This window comes from Culex quinquefasciatus, chromosome 3, assembly GCF_015732765.1.
Source record: "Culex quinquefasciatus strain JHB chromosome 3, VPISU_Cqui_1.0_pri_paternal, whole genome shotgun sequence".
In the NCBI taxonomy this organism is placed as follows: domain Eukaryota; kingdom Metazoa; phylum Arthropoda; class Insecta; order Diptera; family Culicidae; genus Culex; species Culex quinquefasciatus.
In genome coordinates, this window is record NC_051863.1 from 120038794 (window position 1) to 120061397 (window position 22604).

General features: G+C 34.7%; 1 protein-coding gene across 1 annotated transcript in view; it reads left to right on the plus strand.

The window, feature by feature from the left end:
- LOC6042329 (protein spaetzle 5) overlaps positions 1 to 9814 on the plus strand; it is a 28454-nt gene extending 18640 nt beyond the window's left edge. The window contains exons 4-6 of the mRNA XM_001851408.2: positions 1027 to 1691; positions 1772 to 1835; positions 9416 to 9814. Of these exons, the coding sequence (XP_001851460.2) occupies positions 1027 to 1691; positions 1772 to 1835; positions 9416 to 9599 (913 nt within the window). The 3' untranslated portion in view covers positions 9600 to 9814. The remainder of the gene's footprint in view (positions 1 to 1026; positions 1692 to 1771; positions 1836 to 9415) is intronic.
- Positions 9815 to 22604: the final 12790 nt, after the last annotated feature.

A 22604-nucleotide genomic window follows, 5' to 3' on the forward strand; every position in this document is an offset into this window, starting at 1 on the left:
GGTTCAGACACGGTCAAAACGCCATTTTAAGTTTTCATATGACTTTTTCAATAGTTAAGCTAGATTTTGGGACTTTACTATTTTTCCCAAATAGCCAAACTCATCACTTTTCTTTGCGTCTAAGACAGCTAAATTCGGATGAAATGGCGCGAGATATGATTTTAGAAAAAGTGGTTTTTGCGAAAATCGACGAAAATTGCCATTTTTCGAACCACCCTAACACGGCGTAGGTCACCCTAATGGCCAAACAAAAAAATACGGGTCTAATTATTTTGGCCAAGGAACCCCCAGAAAAATTTTGAGCCCGATCGGAGAACTTTTTTTTTGGTTTAGGCTCTTTTCAAATGGAATTGCTGTATAGACGTTTAATATCTATGAGCTTTCTAAGCCTTCAAACTCGGTGTCCTGATTTGCCCCACTTTACATTGACCTAGAGTACTCATGTTAGGCCCAGAAGCTATTTATATCTGTCCAAACAACCGCTGCAAAATTTCTGGCAGATTGGTGAGGTCTTAACGACGTCCATAACAAAAGGGAGTGCCCTGTACGGGGACTCGCTCTTAATTCTCGCTTACTTTTTCAAAAGGTCCTATGTACATAGGAAACCCATGGTGCATTGATGGTTTTGAAAAAGCAATCTATAATTGTGAGATGTTTTAACCAATGAATTTTTCTTGAAGAAATAAAGCAGATCAGTTTCCCAATCGTATATTTTTTACATTTCTTTTGTGCGTAAAAAAAATTGTTTTATTATTTGATCAAGTCAGCTCGAATCCAATTCATTGTAAAATAATATATAATGTAATTATGATCATTTTAAACATCTCATGCCTCTTGGAATCGAAACGGTGTGACATAATTCAATTGAAACAGATAAATAACAACAAATCTCCGAAAGGCTTATTAACCTTTGAGCACTCTGCAACGCAGATCATGCTCATTGAATGGTGAGAAGCGGAGTTCAAATACGTTTTGTCTGTTTCCATAAACCTGCTGACGATCTTCTCAACTTGTCTTTGTCCACAGACCGCTGATAACCAATCTGGTGGAAAAGTTCGGCTTCCATCGCATCTTGGCTGACGAAGCACGTGTTGAGTTCAACGCGCACCGCAGCTGGGAGGAAGATCATCATTATCACCACTTTTACGGCGGTAGTTACGGACCTCCGGCATACCGACCTCCCCCGCCGTCCTCATCGACCCACGAGGGCTACTCGTACGACCTCACCAAGCAACCCACCGACAACACCGTCGTGTCGTACGACCGTAGTCCGGTGCCCCAACCCATCTACATCCCAAAGCCACAGAACTCGTTCAACTTCAACACGTACGTCCGGGCGCCGATCGTCCACAAGCAGCAGGTCCAACAAGCCACCGGATACTTTTACCCACCCCCAGTGACCCAGTACAGCCCAGCGGAATGGCTCCGACGGTTTGCCCGGGATCTCAGCGAACGAAGGGGCCAACCGTTCCAGCACCAGCCGTCCACGCGTGATATCCGACCGGCACCGTTCCGGTTAGCACCCGAGCTGGAGATACGACCGGCCCCATTCCGGCCACTTCTGAACGAAACCGCCCTGCGGGACAGTTTGGCACGGTCACGCCAGAAGCGACAGGTCACCGCCGGCCGGTCACAGCTCTGCCAGACGAGGGAGATGTACGTGACGCCCCAGGCGGCGCTCAATACCAAGGGTTAGTTGTGGAGTTGATATGTGATGTCCTTGGGTTGAGTAATGAAAAATGTTTTGTTTTTTTATTATTTATTTTTTTAGGAAACTGGATGTACGTGGTCAACCACGAGGATTCACGACAGTTGGTGAAAGCGGAGATTTGCTCGTGAGTATTGAACCATCTACAAAACAATTCCGACGCTTAATAGTAGCTTAGTAAAAAAATCAAAATATAAGGGGAGATTCGAAAACTTTATATCTAGATAGTAAAAAATCATCGTAATATAACATCTGGAAAAGGGTACATCTTTCATGAAAAAAAAAAAAAAAAAACAAGAGTGTAATCTTGCCTCTGGAAATATGTAATTTTACCACTTTTCGGGTGTAATGTAATTTTGTAGTCTTAATTGAGGTAAAATTACATCATTAAAGAGTTAATATTCAACCTTCCGAAATTATACAATCTTTAACTGTGTAGTAGCCCGGCTAAAAAATAGCTCAAAAAGTAGATGAGATTGCCCGAAGGATAACTGAAATGGGCCCCTAATTTTTAACAAATGGGGACACAAATTTCATCTGAAATAATCAAAAAAATAAATGGCACCTAAGTGGTCAACAGGGTTTCCAGATCATCAATGTTTTGGACTCATTGGAAAGGTCTTATGATGACCTAACTGAAGATGTACAACATACTGAGATTTGAGTTGTTTTTTGGCCACTTATCTGAACTACTTATCGTGACTCCAAACAATTAAATTGTGCATTATGTTATATTTTACCTTAAACCAAGTCGAATAAAACTAGTTAGATTAAAATCGGCTATGCCAGTGTTGAGAAAACTGGTCACATACATAAACATACACAAACATACACACAGTCATTTGTTCAATCTCGATTCTGAGTCGATATGTATACATGAAGGTGGGTCTCCAAGCTTTTAATAAAAAGTTTTTTTTACAAAAAGGATTGTAGCATTACCTCAGTGCACAGTGGTTACAGATTTTAAATTGGAGTGGTTCACGATTAGGGTGATTTAGAAAATATAACTATTCAGGAATATTTTATCGTTTTCAAGAAAGTTGATGGGCTTGGCAATCGAAGCAACTTTGTCGAAGACATCACAAATTTATTTCGTAATCTACGTTTTCTATGAGCAAATCCAGCTCAATCAGGATTTTTTCTGGTACTTTTGTACCCGACCCTCTCCGATTTCAATGAAACTTTGTAGACATGTTATCCTAGGCCTATATAAGCCATTTTTGTGTATATGGAGCCAATAGTACTCGAAAATAACATTTGAGAAGGGCGTAAGGTATTTAAATATTTTTGTATTTTGTAATTTTAAAATTACTGTATCTCGAAGCCGTTGCGTCGTATCAAAAAGTGGTCAAAGACAAACTTGTAGGAAATTGGACGGGCTTTCTGAAAACATACACTGAAACAAAAATACACGCCACATCTATGAGATTTTTTTATTTTTATGTCTAAAACTTAAATTTAAAGGTAATGTCACGATTTTTTTTCGTTCAAAATTTTTGAGGAAATAGCCTAAAATATAACCAAAAGACTGACGAAAAATGCAGGATGGTATGTCTCTCCTAAAAAAAATACAAAAATCATTTACTAAAACTGTTTTTTTGAAAAGTGGTATAAACTTCAAAATTTTTGAAAACCGGTAGTGGGAATCGATTCTCTAGACAAATTTACATAAAAGTCTCCATATTGACCATTGTCCTATGTCCAATCCTTGGGAAGATATAGCGGTTTTAAAAATCAAAATGTTGAAAAAACGGTTTTCTTGTGGTTTTTGGCAATTTCTTTTGACAGACTTGGTTTTTCAGTCTCGTAAATATTTTTACCGGAAAGCTCGTCCAATTTCCCATAAGTTTGCCTTTGACAGCTTTTTGATTTATGTCGTTTTTATATTTACGTAATCAAATTTACTATCTTGGTTTCTACCACACTGAAAAATATATTCTATTGTCAGTTATAAGCCAAATATAGAGAAAGCATCTCAAAAATCAAACCATCCACATTAACGACCCCTGGGTCTTTTGTGGTCTCTATTGCAAGTTTCTGCTCGAACCCAGGAGTCATAAGGCTTAAATGGGGGGAGCACCCAGACCTCTTTCCAAGGAACCTTCCATCCCAGTGTTTGAACTGACGACCTTTGGATTGCGAGTTCAACCGCCGCCAGCGATTCCACCGTAGTAGGCTTGGTTTGGTATGTTGTTTGTACTTATGGCATTGAGACGACTCCTACTACACCTGGAATGACTTAACGGCCTAACAACCAAGGCCGGGACCGACATTTTACTTCCTCATCCGATGAAAGGTTGGAGCAGATGGGAATCGAACCCAGAATCATCGGCTTACAAAGCGGACAGCGTAACCATTCGGCCACGCACTGCCACTAGAGAAAGCATCTAAGAAAACCTACAAAAATCAGTTTATTTTGAACGAGGCAATCCAGGGTTAAGTTTTAGAGAAAAGTGATGTTCGGAGCATTTTTAGAGCTTTATAGAGGATTTGCAGCAAAGCTAAAAGACACATGTCGCCACCTATGATCAAATAGCGTAAACCTATGATTTTTTGAAAAAATGTGTTTTTTCCTTCATAATCAACATTTTTATAAAACTTATGCAGGATTCGGTTGAGAAAAATTATTTCCAACAATTTGGTGTATAAATTTCCAATATTTGTTTGATTTTTCTATGAGAAAACTGTATATTTAGAAAAAGATAGTAATTTGGACTATTTGGCAAGAAAGTCTGTCAAAAATCAATGAAAATTGTTAGATATACGTTATCACATCTGTTATCAACTATATAACTAGGCTTAGTGATTTTTCACGCTCAAAAATTGCAAATTTCATGGGGACCTTAATTTCAAAACACCAAATTTCACGGAAATTTCGCGGAACATGAGAAATATTAAAATAACTATCTCAGAAAGTACTTAAACTGAATAAACTTAACAAATCATAGCTTTATTTTAACGTGACACTAAAAAAACTTATAGTAATTTTAAAAAAATCCACGTGGGCCATTGATTGCTACTATTTTATCCTTTACATTTTATTGAATTTCATATCAAATCCAAATTCAACAAAACAATCTTATAATTAAAATAACTTTTTTGCGACATTTTGCCCAGTTGAAAATATTTTTTGAGTTTTCAATGAACTTTTCACCTCACTTTTCAAAAAATAAATTTAAAATCAATAGGCAAAAATAATTTAATCTGTAACGAAATCTTCAAAATGTTATTAAAAATCCGAACAGAAAACAAACATTTTGTTTTAATTTCCACGGGAGCCATTCACGCAAATAATGAAATATCGTGAAAATTAAAGAGGTGAAATGTTCTTAAGAGGTGACTTTAAAGATAAAAAGAACTAAATCGAAAAAAAACTAACAAATAAATATTAATTTAATGTTGAATAAACCAAGGATGACTCTTTGAATTTCTCATAAAATTTTATGTTTCAAATATCAAATTAAATAATAATTGAATTGTTATTAGGGGTCATGAAAATATTACTAAATCAAGTTAGTTCTTAGTAAAATTGATAAACTTTACCTAATAAATAGCAATCTATTTACTTAATATTTTTCTTTACTCAGATGAAATTCAATTTGTCAATCCATTTTTTTTGCTCCTCCGGTTAGATCATTGAACGGAGGAAAAGGGAAAGACGAAGTTTTTCAACTGGATGTTACTTTCACAAGCATGTTTGCTATTAGATAATTTCTAAAAAAATATCACTTTTTAACAAGTTTCGGTTGAAAAATACAGAATTTATAAAAAAATGCGAGATTATATTTTTTTCTTTTATTGATTTTTGTTAACATCATTTTAGTTTTCGCTGCATTCACTTCTTAGTAAATGTTCTATCAATTTCATGTTAATGTAGGGTTTTCCAACAATTTTCCAAATGGTTCATATCATCATTTTCAATTGAAAACTAATAACACTTACTTAAAAAGTCATTAATGAAAAAAATATTGATTATGTTATTATTTTAAAGAATTGATTTGAGAAAATTGACAAATTTCACGAGATTTCACGGAAATCTTCAAATTTTACGAATTTCACGCTGTCCGCGAAATCGTGAAAATTCACTAACCCTATATATAACTGTTTATTTCATTTTTATATACGGCGAAACTCATTTTTTCGTGTTCCAAAACATGTTTTTTAAAGAAAAAGTTCACAAATTTTTGCGCGCCCAAAAATTGATGTTCATTATTTTAAAGCAAAACATTTTTCTCGTCTTTTGAAACTTGTTTCATTAAGATTGATGCAGGGAATCATGAGAAATAAGCGATTTTGTTCTTTAATTCAGCAGAAAGGAATGCGATTTTTGGCAAGTAACCTCATTTTGGCGCCACCTACATTTGAAACACGGTCGCGATGCAAAACCTCAATAAAGCAAACATTTTTATTTTTTGACAAGTCAGTTATATAAACCCAAAATATGTCCAAAATTCGATTTTTTGCCCCTTTCTAATTGCAAAAACTCTTCTGAAGACTCAAAACTCTAAAACCTTACATTTTTTTGAAAATACTTTTCCACTTAATTTCGCGTTCTCGACCACAGTGGCACCTTGAGGAAGACAAAAAACTTAAGCAAAATTTAGTTTTTTTTACACTTTTGCTCACCATGATCAAATTGGATGAATTGAAATTGGATTGGAATTGAAGAGATATCATTAATTATGTTAAATAGGATTGTGCATGGTTGCCTCTCACCCAGTGTATGTTTTTTTATATATTTTTTATGACAACATTACAGGCACGCAGGAATTAGATGTTGTTTCCCTATTAGAGTTTATTAAATTTTAAAAATAAAATGAAAAAATAATAAATCCTCTTCAACCCAACCCCGCCTTTAGACAAGCTTCCATTTTAAAAATCGCCAAGAATCAATTTTTTATCTCTCAAAAGCATTGGAAAGAAGAACTCCTAATATTTAGAAAAATTATTGGTTGGAGGTTTTACTTGTTTTATGCAACTTTGCCAATGTTTTTGAATGTGTATTTTTTAGGGGTCAGCTTTGGCTGTGTTTTACTAACATTTCCTATATTTTAAGTAAAAAGAAGTGCAGTAATTTTCTTGCGTCCCAGATTATGCCTCTACGTATTTTTTTTACAATTTAAACGATAATGGTGCCATTTTAAAGCAAAAAATGTGAAAAACAAGCAAAAAATTGAAAAAGTGACTGTAAAAACATGACAAGAGTTGGTAGAGGTGGTAGAATAGCCCAAATACTACCAAAACAAACATAAAGTAATCAAGATAAATGCAAATTAAATTACTAACAATGAAACAAGAAAAACATAAAACAAAAGAAGTAAAGTTTTCGGAAAAATAAAAATTTCGAAAAAAATGGGCAGTAGAGGGTTAACATGTCAGAATTTCAACATTTCAATGAAAATATTTTAGGAAAATGTAGGAATAGTTAGATCGAAAATTCAGTACATTTAATCTAGCTAATCTTATTTTTTTAACAGGGTAAATCTTGTAAGCTCTCAATGAAAATCTAAGCATTTATTTTTCTTTCAAAAACGAATGACCAGTTCCAAATGAAACCAACTGCATCCTAAGCTTTCACCGCGCTCGCAGCCTGGTGGCGACTAGCGTAATCTCCATTACTCTCTTCGACTCTCCCTAAGTCAGCCCTCTGGCACCACTGTAAACGTCTGGAACGTTTGACAGTCACCAAAACCTCGAAGAGCCCACGCATTAGTATGTGTGAAGAGCCCACCATAAACAATGCATTGGATAGAGAATGTGCATTAGTATGTGTGAAGAGCCCACCATCAACAAAGCTTTGGATGAAGTAGTATTGGTGTATTCTGATTGTTTACATCAAAATAGGGAAATGGTGAACGCGAAAGAGGTTAACCAAAAATAATATTTTGGTGTAATTTTTTTACAAAATTCGGTTGAAGTGGTCACGTGAGTGGTCCTGTTTATCTAGGGCAGATTTCCGGACATATTATGTGTGTGTATGAGGCCGGAGTCGAAGGAGCTCTTGAATCGGATGGCGGGATGAGCAGCCGGAGAAGCAGGAGTAGTTTTAACCAATTTTAAGCAAAAATCCGATTCGACCGGGAAAATCTGGGACCGGGGATTGACAATTTCCACTCGGAAGTAACATTCTTTAAAGAGTCCTGGACATGCAGCAAGTGTAACTTGTGAAAAAGAACATTATTTAAAAAAAACTTCTCTGCACTTTGTTTATTTTTCAAAATCTGACAGTAGACACCGTGGTTTTCTTCTTTGTGTTTTTTATGTTCGCTATCGAATGTTTTGGTTTCATAAACATGGCGGCAGTGACAGAGGGCTGCCCTAAGTGCTTTTTCCCAGCATACCGCTCTGACTTTCCTTCCTCGCTTTTCTGCTCGTCGAAGTCATCCATTCCACGAGAAGTGGAAAGCCGCTCTAATTCGATCGTTGTTGCTTACATATTTTCCCCTCCGATGTCACTTATCTCTCTTTAATAACATTACTGACCTAGGAGCACACAAACACACGATTTATTATTTGCTGCGGTTTAATAACGTTAAAAAAAATCCGAGATGGCTTTTATATTTGCTAGAATGCTATGCTAGATATATGCAAACTCATGCAATAAACCCCTTCAGGCATTGCCACTTGACGAGAGGGTCCAGCCCCAGTTTTAATTTTCTTAGGTACCTACTGTAGAGATAGAGAGAGAGAGAGAGAGAGAGAAATTACCGCGAAAACTAGGGGGAGGCCTTTGGCTTTTGCGATGCGGTCGTAAATTATGAATATAGGGTATAAGTACCGTCGAGTAGAGGTTTTTGGATCCTGATTTAATTTGGGTTGAGTTTTATCAAAACTAATGATTTCAAATGGAAATAAAAATTGTTGTTGAATTATATTTTTTTTGAATAAATTATAAAATATTGAGTTGCTAAAAGTTTGTTGAATCTTTGATTTTCGAGATTTTATTTTGAAATGTTTGTGTTGAAAATAACATTCTCAATTTTAATTATAAAACCGGAAATAACTAAAATATATTACCTTAACGGTATAATACATTCTACATTCAAAACATATCCCCAATCGCATTTAAACCATTGCAGAGGGAAACCATGAATGCGTTCCGCATTTATTCATCGAAAAATTCCTTCATCCTGTCCGCAACGAGAAGTGCGTGTGCAAGTGTTTTCATGCAAAATTAAGGGAGAATTTTCAAGTTCACCATTCAAAATGGGAAGAACCACCTTGGGAAAACACGAGCGTTCATGTGTTTGAGCGCGCGCGCGCTTCAAGAAGGGAGAGTTACGTAACCGATTCCTCAAGTTAGGGGTTCCAGCGGACCGAACCCCACGGAACAAAATCAGGTGTCCTTCGGGTGGGCTGGGCATTCCCCTAGAAAAAAAATGCTAGCGTTAATTGTCACCTCACCTGTAAAACCTGAGTGAAAGCCCGTTTATCGAAGGGGTACGCTAGTGACACACTGGCGAACCCCTCGGCATTTTAAACGTTTATTTTCCCTATTTCCCTTAACTTTCATACAAACACTTTGGGGTCCATTGATGTTCCAAAGACCGAAATTTTCCACTTGAATAAACGAGCATAGATTCATAACAAATATGTAGGGTAGCTCCCCCATCAGCACTCCGCAATTAATCTCGCACAAATCCATACCAACAATAATAATTTTCCCCTATATATTCCTGCTTTTTTCCTCCTCTACTTAAAATCCAGGTCAACGGAGTGCTCCAACCTGTGCATCCTGCCGAACGGGTACAACTCCCGGTGCGAGCAAAAGTTCTCCCAGAAACGGCTGCTGACGCTGGACAGCGACGGCCAATCGCTGTACGTGGACACGTACTGGTTCCCGAGCTGCTGCGTGTGCACGCTGGCCAATAATGACAGCGGGGATCAGTGATCGGAACGGGATCGGAATTTAGTAGATTTAAGGATTAGAGTTGAGCAAACAACGCAAATGTGATGTATGATATTAATGTAAGGAGATCTGCTTAGATGCTACTGTAATGTAAGATTTTATTTTATTCTACGAAATGCTCCAAACTGCTTTGAAATGTAAGTAATTTAGACAATACAGTTTAATTTATTTTGAATCATTTTAACATGTATAACCAATTTATTAAAAAAATAATGTTCAAAGAAGAAAATAAATGAAACCAGCAAAAAACCCGTTGTTTCAAATCAAATGAAACTCTAAAAACAAAACAATTCGCTCTACAACTCACAGGTCTTGGTGATGTCTATCGCAAGATTTCTACTCGAACCTAGGCGTCCGATGACATGGATCTTTTTACATCTAGTTTCCTTCCATCCCCAGGATTCAAACTGACAACCTTTGGATTGTGAGTCCAACTGCCAACCAGTGACTCCACCGAAGTAGTTTTTATTAAATTCACTTTGTTTAATTAAGATGATACAAAATGGCACTTTTTGGCGAGAATTTCAGGACACGGCTTTGCAGCTGATTGGTTGAGACAGGAGCTGTTCATTTACATTATTGAATACCTTAACATTTATTGAGTTTTTTTAATTTGCGTTTAGCGGGTGTGAAAATTTCTCTTAGCGTAGGGGAGAGTGGTGAGACTTGATCCCCGGGGAGACTTGATGAATTAATAGTAGTTTATGCAACAAGTTGCAAAAAGAGGATTTTTTCAGCACGAGTCGTACATTTATCCAACAAGGTTCACCGAGTTGGATAAATACGAAGAGTGCTGAAAAAATCAAGTTTTGCAATGAGTGCCATACAACATTTTTTGCAATTCCAAAAAACACACACTGAGTGAAAATTTATGTCAAATTTTCATGTATTTTTTCAATAAATCGTTTAAATCAAAAAAATGTTGAAAATTGTCACTTTTCGAAACATGTGCTGAAATGTTCAACTTTTCAGCACCCATTTGAGTGCTGAAAAGAAGAATTTTTCAGCATTTATTTTGAAAAGTGTTGCTATTCGATTCTGTTATTTTTGGTACAGAAAAGTAGGCTATTTCGTCGTTCAAGAATGACAGGAAAAGTAAGTAGTTTCACGACGGAATTGCAAAAAAAAAATGTTTAGATTGAGTTACACACATTTTTCTAAGAAGTGCTGCAAAAAAACTTCCAAGAGATCTTTTTTCTTTATTTTGATAAGTATAGATAACACTCAAAAATTATTCAAAAAAATATTTTTTATGCATGAATTGTTTGATAAACATATCAACTCCAAAACCCTTACGCATTTGACGTTAAATTTATCGTCATACTATTTTTACAATCAATTGTTTAAAAAAGTGCGTTTAGGGAGACTTGATCCCTACATTTTTGCAGTCACTGGAATCAGCCTCAAGATTAAATAATTGGGCTGGGTTTTCGTACAAAGTTTCCTTTAGTATAGTTGTACATAACTAACTGCAGTTTGAACTATTTTTCAAAAGATTTGTAAACAAAAATTAACAGCTTTTGTAAACATGCCCAATTTTGGTCTGAAAAAGAAAATTATAAGTTTTTAAATATTTTACATGCTAAACTTGTTATACTTGAAAACAAACGTACATGTTTAATGTTAAATTGCTGTAACTTATAGAAAATTAAAAGTTTGTATGAATAAGAAACATTTTGCTTAAGATTTCTTCAAAATGTTGAAAGGGGGATCAAATTACCCCCTACATTTTGAAAATACCGCACAGTGGGCGAAATGGAACCCAAAATCGGACTTAATTGAATGCGGGTGTACCCCATTTGGCATAATGGACATTTGGCATAACGGGCTTTCAAGATGGACGTTTGGCATAATGGACGTTTGGCATAATTGGTCCAAGACATCAGGGACGTTTGGCATAATGGACATTTGGCATAATGGACGTTTGGCATAATTCGTTAAAAAACCATCAAGGACGTTTGGCATAGTGGACGTTTGGCATAATTATTACAAGCTTGTTTTTTTTTGTTAAGTATTTGTCATTTTCACGAATGAAAATGTATATTTTTTACCTTTTTTTTCTATAAAAAATTAGGTATCTCTATATTTTTTCCCCAATATTAAATTCTTTCGTTTTTGAATAATTCACAATAAATCTTTTCAATGAAATTTTGATTTTTTTATTAAATAATTAGTATAAAGAAGAAAATATCTCTTGTTAGCTTAAGATTTTTTCCCATTCAATATAATTAGCAGTAATTTTTTAAATGAAATTTTCCCTTCTTTTATATGAAATTCATGATGAGAAAAACCTCTTCAAATCTTCGACAATTGAGCTTTTATAATGCAATTTTCCCTTCTTTTGATCAAAATTTTACTTGAAGAAGGAAATCTCTAAATAAATTTACATTTTTCCCTTCTTTTTTCTAATTTAATCTAAAGAACCCCCAGAACTGGGCAGCACTCATCCGACACGAGACTAGCGGAAAGATTCACAGACACAGAGAACACAGTTCTAGATGACCGAGAGAATTATGCCCTCGAGTCCATTTTCAAGAAAAAGTTCATCCTTCAAAACAAAAAGTGTTCTCTACGGGAATTGAACCAGAGATCTTTAATAGACTAACTCAATGACTAAACTGCCTTGGCCACAGCAGCTTGGTGACACAAGAGTAGTCAGATTTCGATGTATGACTCTTGTTGCAGATTTACTGTTTCAATTAATTAATTAAATTAATTGTTTTGCCGGTGAGAGTTGGTACCATTATTCTATCGAGTTTAGCATTGAGCTCTCTATAAATATTGGTGGAATTATACTCTCGATCCTGTATTTTGGGCGAATGGATGTCGATGTTGCTTTTCTTTAAATATTTTGCAATTAAGTTTTTTTATTCAATTTTCCCATCATTTTTTTTATTTAACTTGAAGAAGGGAAATTCTCTTATAGATGTTGTCTTTAAACATTTATATAATTTATGCACATTTTTTCTCTGTTGATTAATTTTTGCAATAAAGATGTTTATGGAATTTTCCCTTCTTTTATTTATTCAATACTAATCTTAAAGAAGGGACAACTGCCCAAAAAAATAAATAAATGCTGAATAAATGTTATTTTTAAGAGTGGTAGGTGAAAAACATAAAAATATTGCGATAGTCAAACATTTAAAGAGTGTCAAAATGTGAATCTTTAAATTTACTTTTCCTTCCATAAGTTGAATTTTATATAAATAAATATAAATTTTATAAAAAAATTCATAATCGAAGTTAATTGTCAAATATTCGAAAAGTAGTTTTTAGAGATTTTCCCTTCTAAAAGTTGAATTTAAAATAAAAGAAGTGAAAATTTTATAACTTATTTGTCAAATATTTAAAGAAAAAAAAAATGTACATCAAAGGATGAATATTAAAGAAGAAAAAATGGCAAACAAACTGCACATTTTTTGAGAGATTTGACCTCATTTTAGCTTTAAAATAAAAGAAGAGCAAATTGCTTTAAAAAATTTAAATGCATTTCGTTAAAGAAAAGCAAAATGAATTGAATACAAAAAATTAGCTGCAAAATATTTCAAAAGAAGACAAATCTCAATATTATACATTTATGAAAAAATGCATTTTATATTTATGCAAAATTGCATTTTAAAGCTTTATTAAGAAAAAAAAGGAAAAAAAAAAAATTACATGACCGATTCTTCGGCTCCTTTTCAAAAAAAATCCAAGTTTTTTTCAGCGTTTTGGCTGTAGTGGCAAAATAACAGAAGAAACCCCCCAATGTTATTACATATTTGGAAAGATAATTGATTTTCCTACAATGAAATATCATGCAGAGTGAACCATATAGTACCTGTGCTTCCCCTGAAATAAAAATGTAGCGTGACGGGACAACATCGTAAAACTGGACTTTTAAAAGGCACACTACAAAAATCGCTACAGTTTTGCCAGTTTGATTTTTAAAAACTTTTGCTCTTCTACACATTATCACAAATTAAAAACGAATCTTTTGCTCCTTGAACTGAAAGAATTGGATGAAATTTGAGTTTTTGCCAGCCATTTCTTTTCGTGACGGGACAACGAAAGGAGCAGATTTATGAAAAAACTCCTCTCCCGTACAATGGCTTGCAGACCACTTTTGGTCAATGTTCTTGGCTTTTAAGGTAAGAAAACGCAATTAAAGCACATTGCAATTATTGCATCATAATAAAAATTATTTTTTTCATATTAAAAATCATATTGAAAAATGAAAAATGTGACATTTTGGTGTAGCTTCGCTAAGAATCGGTCACATCTATTGGGAGAAAATGACAAAGATACTAGATTTCTTGAAAACAAAAATCATTTTTAAAGTAAAGTTATCTGCTTAGAAAAAAGAAAAAAAAACTATAAATTATTATTCTTTACAAAAAATAAATACTTATTGAACAAAAAAAATGTAGCAAAAATTATGCCAAACGTCCTTGATGGGTTTTGAACGAATTATGCCAAACGTCCATTATGCCAAATGTCCATTATGCCAAACGTCCCTGATGTCTTGGACCAATTATGCCAAACGTCCATTATGCCAAACGTCCATCTTGAAAACCCGTTATGCCAAATGTCCATTATGCCAAATGGGGTACACCCGTTTCATCCACCGCACGAAACGGTGAAGAGTCAATTTTGCCCCAATTCCCAATTTTTTTTTGCATTTTTTTCTTGAAAATCGATCTGTATTTAGACCGGAGGCTTTATGCGGCCATCCAAAATGCACTTAACTTATGTGAAAATGTCCCAGGAATCCGTTAAAAATAACCACTTGCACCGCAAAAATCATCAAGGGTCCATTTAACACCAATTCCGCTATAAAAGCATTTTTGACCGTTTGCAAATGTTAGGTCAGATTTTGGAAATCTGAAAATATTTTTATCTTAAAGATCAGACAATTTTACATAAGAATGACGATTTGCACTTGATACCTAGTTTGACACATTTATGTTGATATAGAAATTAAACAAAATAAAAAGATTGAAGAATCAGTTTTGGGCCAATTTTCCCAAACGCAGAATTTATTTGCTTTTTACATAAGTTTTATTTTTACCATCATAAATGTGTCAAACTATCAAGTGCAAATCGTCATTCTTATGTAAAATTGTCTGATCTTTATGATAAAAATATTTTCAGATTTCCAAAATCTGACCTAACATTTGAAAACGGCCAAAAATGCTTGTTTTTGCGGTGCAAGTGGTTATTTTTACTGGATTTCTGGGACATTTTCACATAAGTTAAGTGAATTGTGGATGGCCGCATAAAGCCTCCGGTCTAAATACAGACCGATTTTCAAGAAAAAAAAATGTAAAAAAAATAATTGGGAATTGGGGCAAAATTGACTCTTCACCGTTTCGTGCGGTGGATGAAACCATCACCAATCGATTTCCCGGATTTTTTTTCGAAAAAACACTATTTTTCATACCAGGGAACCAGCCGCATTCAATTAAGTTCGATTTTGGGTTCCATTTCGCCCACTGTGTGCCGGTTTCAAATATTTTTTTAAAAATGCTTGGCATGATTCGAAGAGTTTTTCTGATGAAATACCCTTATCAGCCAAACATAGTTGAATGTTTAAGCTTTCAATTCATGCAATAAGTTCATAGTTTTGTGAGTAATCGACAGAGTTATGTGCGATACACAAAAAAGGGGATCAAGTCTCCCCACTCTCCCCTACTTCACATTAAAAATTCACTAAATCAATTATGAAATTTTTAAATGGGATTGTTGAGTATTCCATCTTTTCGTGTTTTTTTTAACAAAACATAATGTGTGAAAAAGTATAATTGTACAGAAACGGATGACAGTTTCATGAATGATTTCTGGTGAGAAAATTTTTAATTTTACAATTGGTAAAATTTGCATTAGTTTGTGTTGACTTGGGACTCATGTTGTCTTGTTGTCTTAAAATTCGTTTATTTAATTAGAACTGTTGTTGTTTATTTTATCAACGTGATATTAATTTAATTATAAAAGAGGTGTTTAAGTTTTGCGTGATTTGTTAACGATTTTGTGTCCAATTTGTTAATTTTTCAACGCAAATTTCCATACAACTTTGTTCGCGGCGCCCTCATCACCGGAAATGTTTTGAGTCCATATAAAACTGCACAAGTACACGCACACACATAGTGACAGCCTGAAGGACTCTTCTGCGCGTAACATCACCGTGTCACCAACGCAAAAGTGCGTTTCGTTTGCGATGAGGGTCGTCGCATCGCAACATGTAGTGGGATAGAACTTGCAAATAATACAATATAAAACGCATTTTCCTTGGTATTTCCCCCGTGGGTTGCCTTGACGACCACTACGTGTGTTGGTGTTGGCCGAGTCCTTGCAAAAAAACAAAATGTTCTAGAAGGGGGAAAACTGGCACGCGTTTTCGCCATTTGTTTTGCGTTTTAAGTTCTTGGCTGCGTTACTCACCACCACGAAACGGAAGAAACGCAAATATGCGAACCACCACCAGTGGGGTGTTTGATTGTGCTACACAGCGTTGGGTGCAATATTTCACCCACTAAACCTTCCAGATGATTCACTGGGAAGCCACTTGTTGAAGTCGGAGTTGATTTTGGGAAATGATCAACTTTCAGCATTGTTTGATAATTTTAATTTTTCAATCAAAATGTTTAAGTATATATAAGACTGTTGCTTAAATTTTCAACATATCTTAAGCCATTTTACAATGTGACACCACTTTTCAACCAATTTTCCACCATGCACATAAGCTTTGCATTATATTTCCTTCTTCAACTTGTGCACATTCAATTACGGGCCTTCAACTACCTGAGCATAAAATTGCAAACAATAGCCAAAAGTTCACCTTTCTCTGCGAGTTTTTTTCCTCCAAATAATAATAAGAAGAAACAACCTAGGTACCAATTCATCCAGTTGAACAAATGTGTCTTATTGCTCGGTGGCCAAAAAACGAAGGATCCGTAAAAAGCAACGAACGTATTGTTTGGCCAAAAACTAGATTTTTTTTGCATCCGGGATAAGGAATGAAAAAAACTGAAAAAGCAACGCCAAGGAGCAAGTAAAACCGTACACCATTTGGCTGTCTCGATGGGTTCTCTGTCAAGTTGCAATATTTGTGCTTAGACACCAGATTTTGATCAAAATTAGATTGATTAATTGCAATGGGTTTAGACTATAAAATTATGGAGATCTTTTCCAGTTTCAGCAAAAACACGTTTAAACACACGTGTAAAAAAAACGCGTGTAAACAGGGCAACCAATTTCTAAAAGACAGACATCAATCGCTTATGCACGCGATTTGAATTCGTGATATTTAAAAAATTACTTGTATTACCGTGAAATAAACTCATTTTCTCAAACCAAATCTTATAATAACATCAGAAAAAATATTTCATCCACAAAGCCTTAATGTTAATTCTATATGATTTCAATTTTTGCAATCAAAAACATCGTTCCAACTTTTTTTTTCGCGTGTAAAATAAAATTCGCCAAAAATTCCGCGGAGGCAGTCGTTTAAAAAAAGTTGGAACGATGTTTTCGGTCGTAGAAATTACAGATTTGTTCAAATCAAGTTCTTCAAAATTTTAGGATCATCATTCTTACAAATCACTGGGAACAAAAATCGTCCCGATTGGTTGAGTTATGCCCGAGAACGGGCGTGTTGAAGTTACCGTTCCAACTTTTTTGGTAGGCTTGGGCGTCCGTGTAAGTTGGACATGCGTTGGGCGTTCCAGTGTTAAAGTTATTTCTAAAACAAATAGTATCAATTTCAGTTAATTTCAGCATTTCCAATCAAAACTTTTTTAAATTGGGTCCTAAAATGAAGCTTAGATTGCTGATATTATTGTTTACAGCGATAAAGCTTATTTTTCTGAGTACAATGACCCTTTGTACGACCACAAAGAGTTTAAAATGGATTTTTAAATCAATTTTGAAAAATCAACCTCGCGGTCCTTCTTGACAGAAACGGTCCTACTTGACAGCTCGTTCCAAGGGGACCATAGTTGATCCATCGAAAAAATGTTGTCTTGTCAATATTTTTTTCAATTAAAATGAAAAAAAGTGATCAGAAATGGTTTTTATCGTGTTTTTACCGTTGTACATAAAAATTTACATAGGGCTTTAGTACCCAATTAACTTAACAAGTCTATTTTGATATTTTCTTAAAAGATTTAAAAGATTATTCTTGTAAAAGTAACATCCATTAGATATTTTCGACTTTGGAGTAAGCAATTAGGATCTTGGTCATATTTCAAGCGACTCCGACTCCGACTCCAGCTTTCCAATATTTGTTGACTCCGGGTCCGACTCCGACTCTGACACCTAATCTGTATTTTAAATATAAAAAAACGTTACTTAATCCACCTTTAAGTGGTTGGTGCCTTCCTCTCATTTATAGTGATTCCAACCTCTAAAGTGTTCACATGTTTATGGATCTCCCCTAACGTTCGCAGCACCTAAGAGGTCCTAATAAAAATTAGTGATGAGTAAAAAAACAGACTACCTACAGACTTTTTGTCAAGATTATACAGACACGGCCTTTGAGGAAAATGGCATCCCTCTACACGGCTTTTTCGTGGCGATCAGACCCGACCAGTTGAGGTTATGTGATTTCAGACCATTTTTTAAACTGCTTGTAATTTAGGATAGGTAAGTCAGATCTTGAAAATTTTTACTCCACCTAAAAGGTCTTCTCATATGCTTTCTAAAAATAAATAACATGTGAGAGTTTCATGAAAAAAACACCCTTTTTACCATAATTTTAATTTAATATGAAACAGTTTTTTAACATAACTTTTCAAATACATGATAAAACTGCATGAATTCAAATAGCAACTTAGGGGACGTTAAGACGAATCGATTAAAACCATTCCGGCCAAAATCGGTTGAACCTGTGACGAGATATTCCAGTGACATTGATTTGGTACACATGTCTACATACAGCCAAACACACAGACATTTGCTCAGCTGGTGATTATGAGTCGATATGTACAAATGAAGGTAGGTCTAGGAGGTCTAATTAAAAGTTCATTTTCCGAGTGATTTTATAGCCTTTCCTCAGTAAGGCGAGGAAGGCAAAAACGCATTTTCAGCACATCAATTTTCTGAGTAAATTTCAATTTTGTTGTTTGAAAAATTGGAACATTTTATTTAACTACCGTAAACTGGGGTCAATCTCGCCTAGTATGATGTTGCCAAGTTTTTATGGATATCATTTACTTAGCTGTTGTCCGTCGATTTTAATGAAAGTTTGTTTCGATTTGTATGAAAGTTTGTTACATTATTGAATAATAAAAAAGGCATATTTTTCCACTGTTCTTGAAACTAAAATTAAATAACATTATGGTATCAAATATAAATAACTGCTCTACAACTTTGTAGAACATTATTACACTCTAAAAATAACCTTACAAAGTTAGAAAAAACACGAAATTTTAAAATGAAAAATTTTGTTCTAAATAAAAAAATAACCCCTGTAGATTCAAAAAGAACATTAAATTTTCCATAAAATGACATGTTCCAAAAAAAAATACAGTCGAGTAACGGAAAATGGCAGAGTTTTTAAAACTTTTTTAGTGTGTTGCGGCGCAAATAAACAAACATGAATTTGACAGAACACTCACTACCACTCAGAGATATCTGATAGATACACTCACAAACACTCAGCAGCTACCAATAGATAATCAAAACCAAACACGGAGAACTCACTAGCACCCACAGTAAAATACCCACAGCTAAGACACACACCCTAGAAACACTCACTCGCGGTAGGGAAGCACCAATATTATACTTTGAATTAATAAACGCACTGGTCACCTACGCGTGACCTGAGACACAAACCAATGCTAACGCGCATGGACTCAAGACACAAACCAATTTCACATATAAAAATTCAACGAAATCTCTATGGAAATTTCCACAAACAAATGAAACAAATACATGAAATATAATATTGTACTAACACAACAAATAAAAAACTTTAAGAGACGTGTGCAAAACTTGGCCTATATAAAGACGCGCAGAAACTTTTTGAATTCATCAGTTAAAATAAATCGGACTTCTAAATCGTATCGAAAGTGTTTTCCAACACATAGCGTTTTTTTCGATGAAAAATACGTTTTTTTCGGAATTCTGAGTACGCCATCAAATCTGGCGTCTTATTTTACATAAAAGTCCCTCTGACACCAATTTTCTATCTCATCACCGTTTCAGGCTGCAAATGAATTATTGAAAAACACATCTATTTTCGCATGTTCAAAAATTGAAGGGGTCGTACCGCCCCTCCGTCACGAGATATCAAAAAACGTACCTCGGATTCGTGATCAGGGACAAAAGTTACCCCTTAGGACAATGTTTCACGCAAATCGAAGAGGGGTTGGGGCAACTTTTCCCGGTTTCGCGTGAGTTGGTCGAGAATCACCCATTTGCAAATGTTTACAAGTCCGCCTTTATTGATCATATCCAAATCCTTAAAATTTTGAAATGCTATTCAACAGTTTCAGTAAAAGTTTAAAAGTGGTTTGATTTTTTCTTTTAAATTTCAAACCAGTTATTTAAAAACGAACATTAACTAAGTCGGACAGATAAGGCGCCTGCAATTCTAGAATTTTCAACAGGTATGCCATTCTTGCAGTGGAAGGCAAAAGACCTGAACGCACAGATTCCAAATCGAAGCAAAAGGAACGCCACAAGGATCCTCTGCATCGTCCTGTGTACAGAGAATTCCTCCAGGAGGTGTTCGAAGGAGACTCGTCCAATAAAAAGGTGTCCTTTTAAACTGGTGCAGCAGCAGCAGCTGCAAACCATTGAATTGATTTTCTTTTTCACATTTTTTAAGCTTTCAAGGAAGGTGAACTACACCGTTCAGGTACAATTTGTACCTTGTTTTGTTTACATAGTGTTATCATCGAACCAGTACTTTTAAGACTCCGACTTCGACTCGAATGTTGATAAGACGGTTCAGAACATGCAACAAAACGGCGCCCTTTGAACATTTTTGCAAATGTGGCGAAAACGCCCAGCTTTTTTTTATCCGTTTTGTTTAGATTTTATCAGCTAGTCCCACTCTTGGGGGTTGTAATTTATTCTTGCTACACATCGAGGACCTCATTTCCCTAATTCAGGCAGTCCTCCAACGGTGGGCTGACGAATGCCGAATGACTGCGTGTGGTTGTGAGTAACTGGAAGTTGTACAACTCGAGTAACCGTGTGTAAACATGTGGCTGCAAACCGACGGACGGTGAACTCGATCCGATCGGTGCGGTGCAAGGAGCATAATTTTATTCCGAGAGTGCACGAAACATTTACAAACGTACAGACGTACATACACACAGGCATTTTTATTATGCTTTGCTCCTTTTCGGCGGCAGGTCGGTATGTTCATTTTATAATTCTGTAGTTTTTTACCCTAGCCAAATGTAAATGGTTAGGTAGAGATGTTAAAAAAGTTAACAATTTGTGTGAATACAATTTTGGCAATAGTCTATACAAAAAGATTATAAATATATTCAAAAATCTGTATCTTTCAAAAAAGATTTTCTGATCGATTTGGTGTCTTCGGCAAAGTTGTAATAGGTTTTGTTAAAAAAAACTGAAATTTTTTTTCAGAAATTGGACTTTTCTTACACAAAATTAAATAGTGCAAGATAACATTTTTTAGCCATCTTTTGAGTTGGTCAACATTATTTTTTCCGACGCATTTTAAAAGTTTGACGCTAATGTGGTTCCGGAAAAAAATGATTTCGCGACGACTTATCCGACACTTCAGAAGCTTTGCTTCGCAAACTAATTTCAATTATAATTAAAAGTTACCGTCGAAACTGGCCCGAAAAATCATGAGCCAAATTTTTTTTTTCGGAGAGCTTAAAATTTTTTATTTTTTTGAACTTATGAAAATTTACGATGTTTATCATAGCAAAAGTTTTTTTCGCTAAAATTATATTGTACACGAAGGTAAACGTCTCTGAAAAAATTATAAAAGTTTTTTTTGCAACGTTCGTAGTCTTTACAAGGCATATTGAGGAGAAATTTGAGGATTTTTGTTTATTAAGTTTGTTCTACGAAACACATGGGCTTAACAAGAATAATTGTAAAGACAAGACAATTTTAAGGTTTTTTTGCGTAAGATAATTATTAAGGTAGATTGACGATTATGTGAAAAATCTTCAAAAAATATTTAATTCAATCAGAAAAGCTTCTAAGGCCGATGCAAATATTTAAAAAAGTTTTTGTCCCTCGGCCTTGCCGAGGTCAAGGGGGGGGGGGGGCAAAAAAATAAAAAAATATAAAAATTTAAATAACAAGCCATAATCTTAACATTTCAATGAAAAAAGTGTTTTAAAATGCATTTTAAACTAGTTCAGTTGTTTTGCAATCATTAGTTTTCAAAAAATCTGACAAAAACAAAAATTGTATCGAAAAAAAAGATTTTGCATCGACAATTTTCAAAAAATCTTAAGATTTTTTTATAAACCCAAACATGCTAAAAATGATTTTAAACGCAGGAGAATGTATTTTAATTTGATTTCAGCTGGTTGCCCTTGAATTTTTATTGAAATTTTGAAGTTTATTGTAAAAATATTTTTTTTGCCACCTGATATTTCGGGCCAATTTTGAAGGGGGGGGGGGGGTGACAAAAACTTTTAAAAATATTTGTACCAGCCTAAGCTAACTAGAGCGTCCAATTTCCAGGGGCTACAAAATTCCTGGGATACCGAAAATTTCAAAAATTTTAAATTTCCCGGGAAATTTTTAAATTTGTCGAAAATTTTTCAGATCTTGGTTCTGATTAAAATTCTTCAACAAAATTGTTTAACATAGATCAAAATAAGTGCGAGGATCAGTTAATGCTCGAATGGCTTGTAAAAAAAAGAAAATATCAAAATTTTCTAAATTTATAGACTGTTTATCTATTCGTACAAAATATCAACAAATTAGTATTTTTTTAATAAGTATTTTATTTCTAATCACAGTGTTTGGACAGCGAGTAAAATGAATCCTTGCTTCAAAACCATA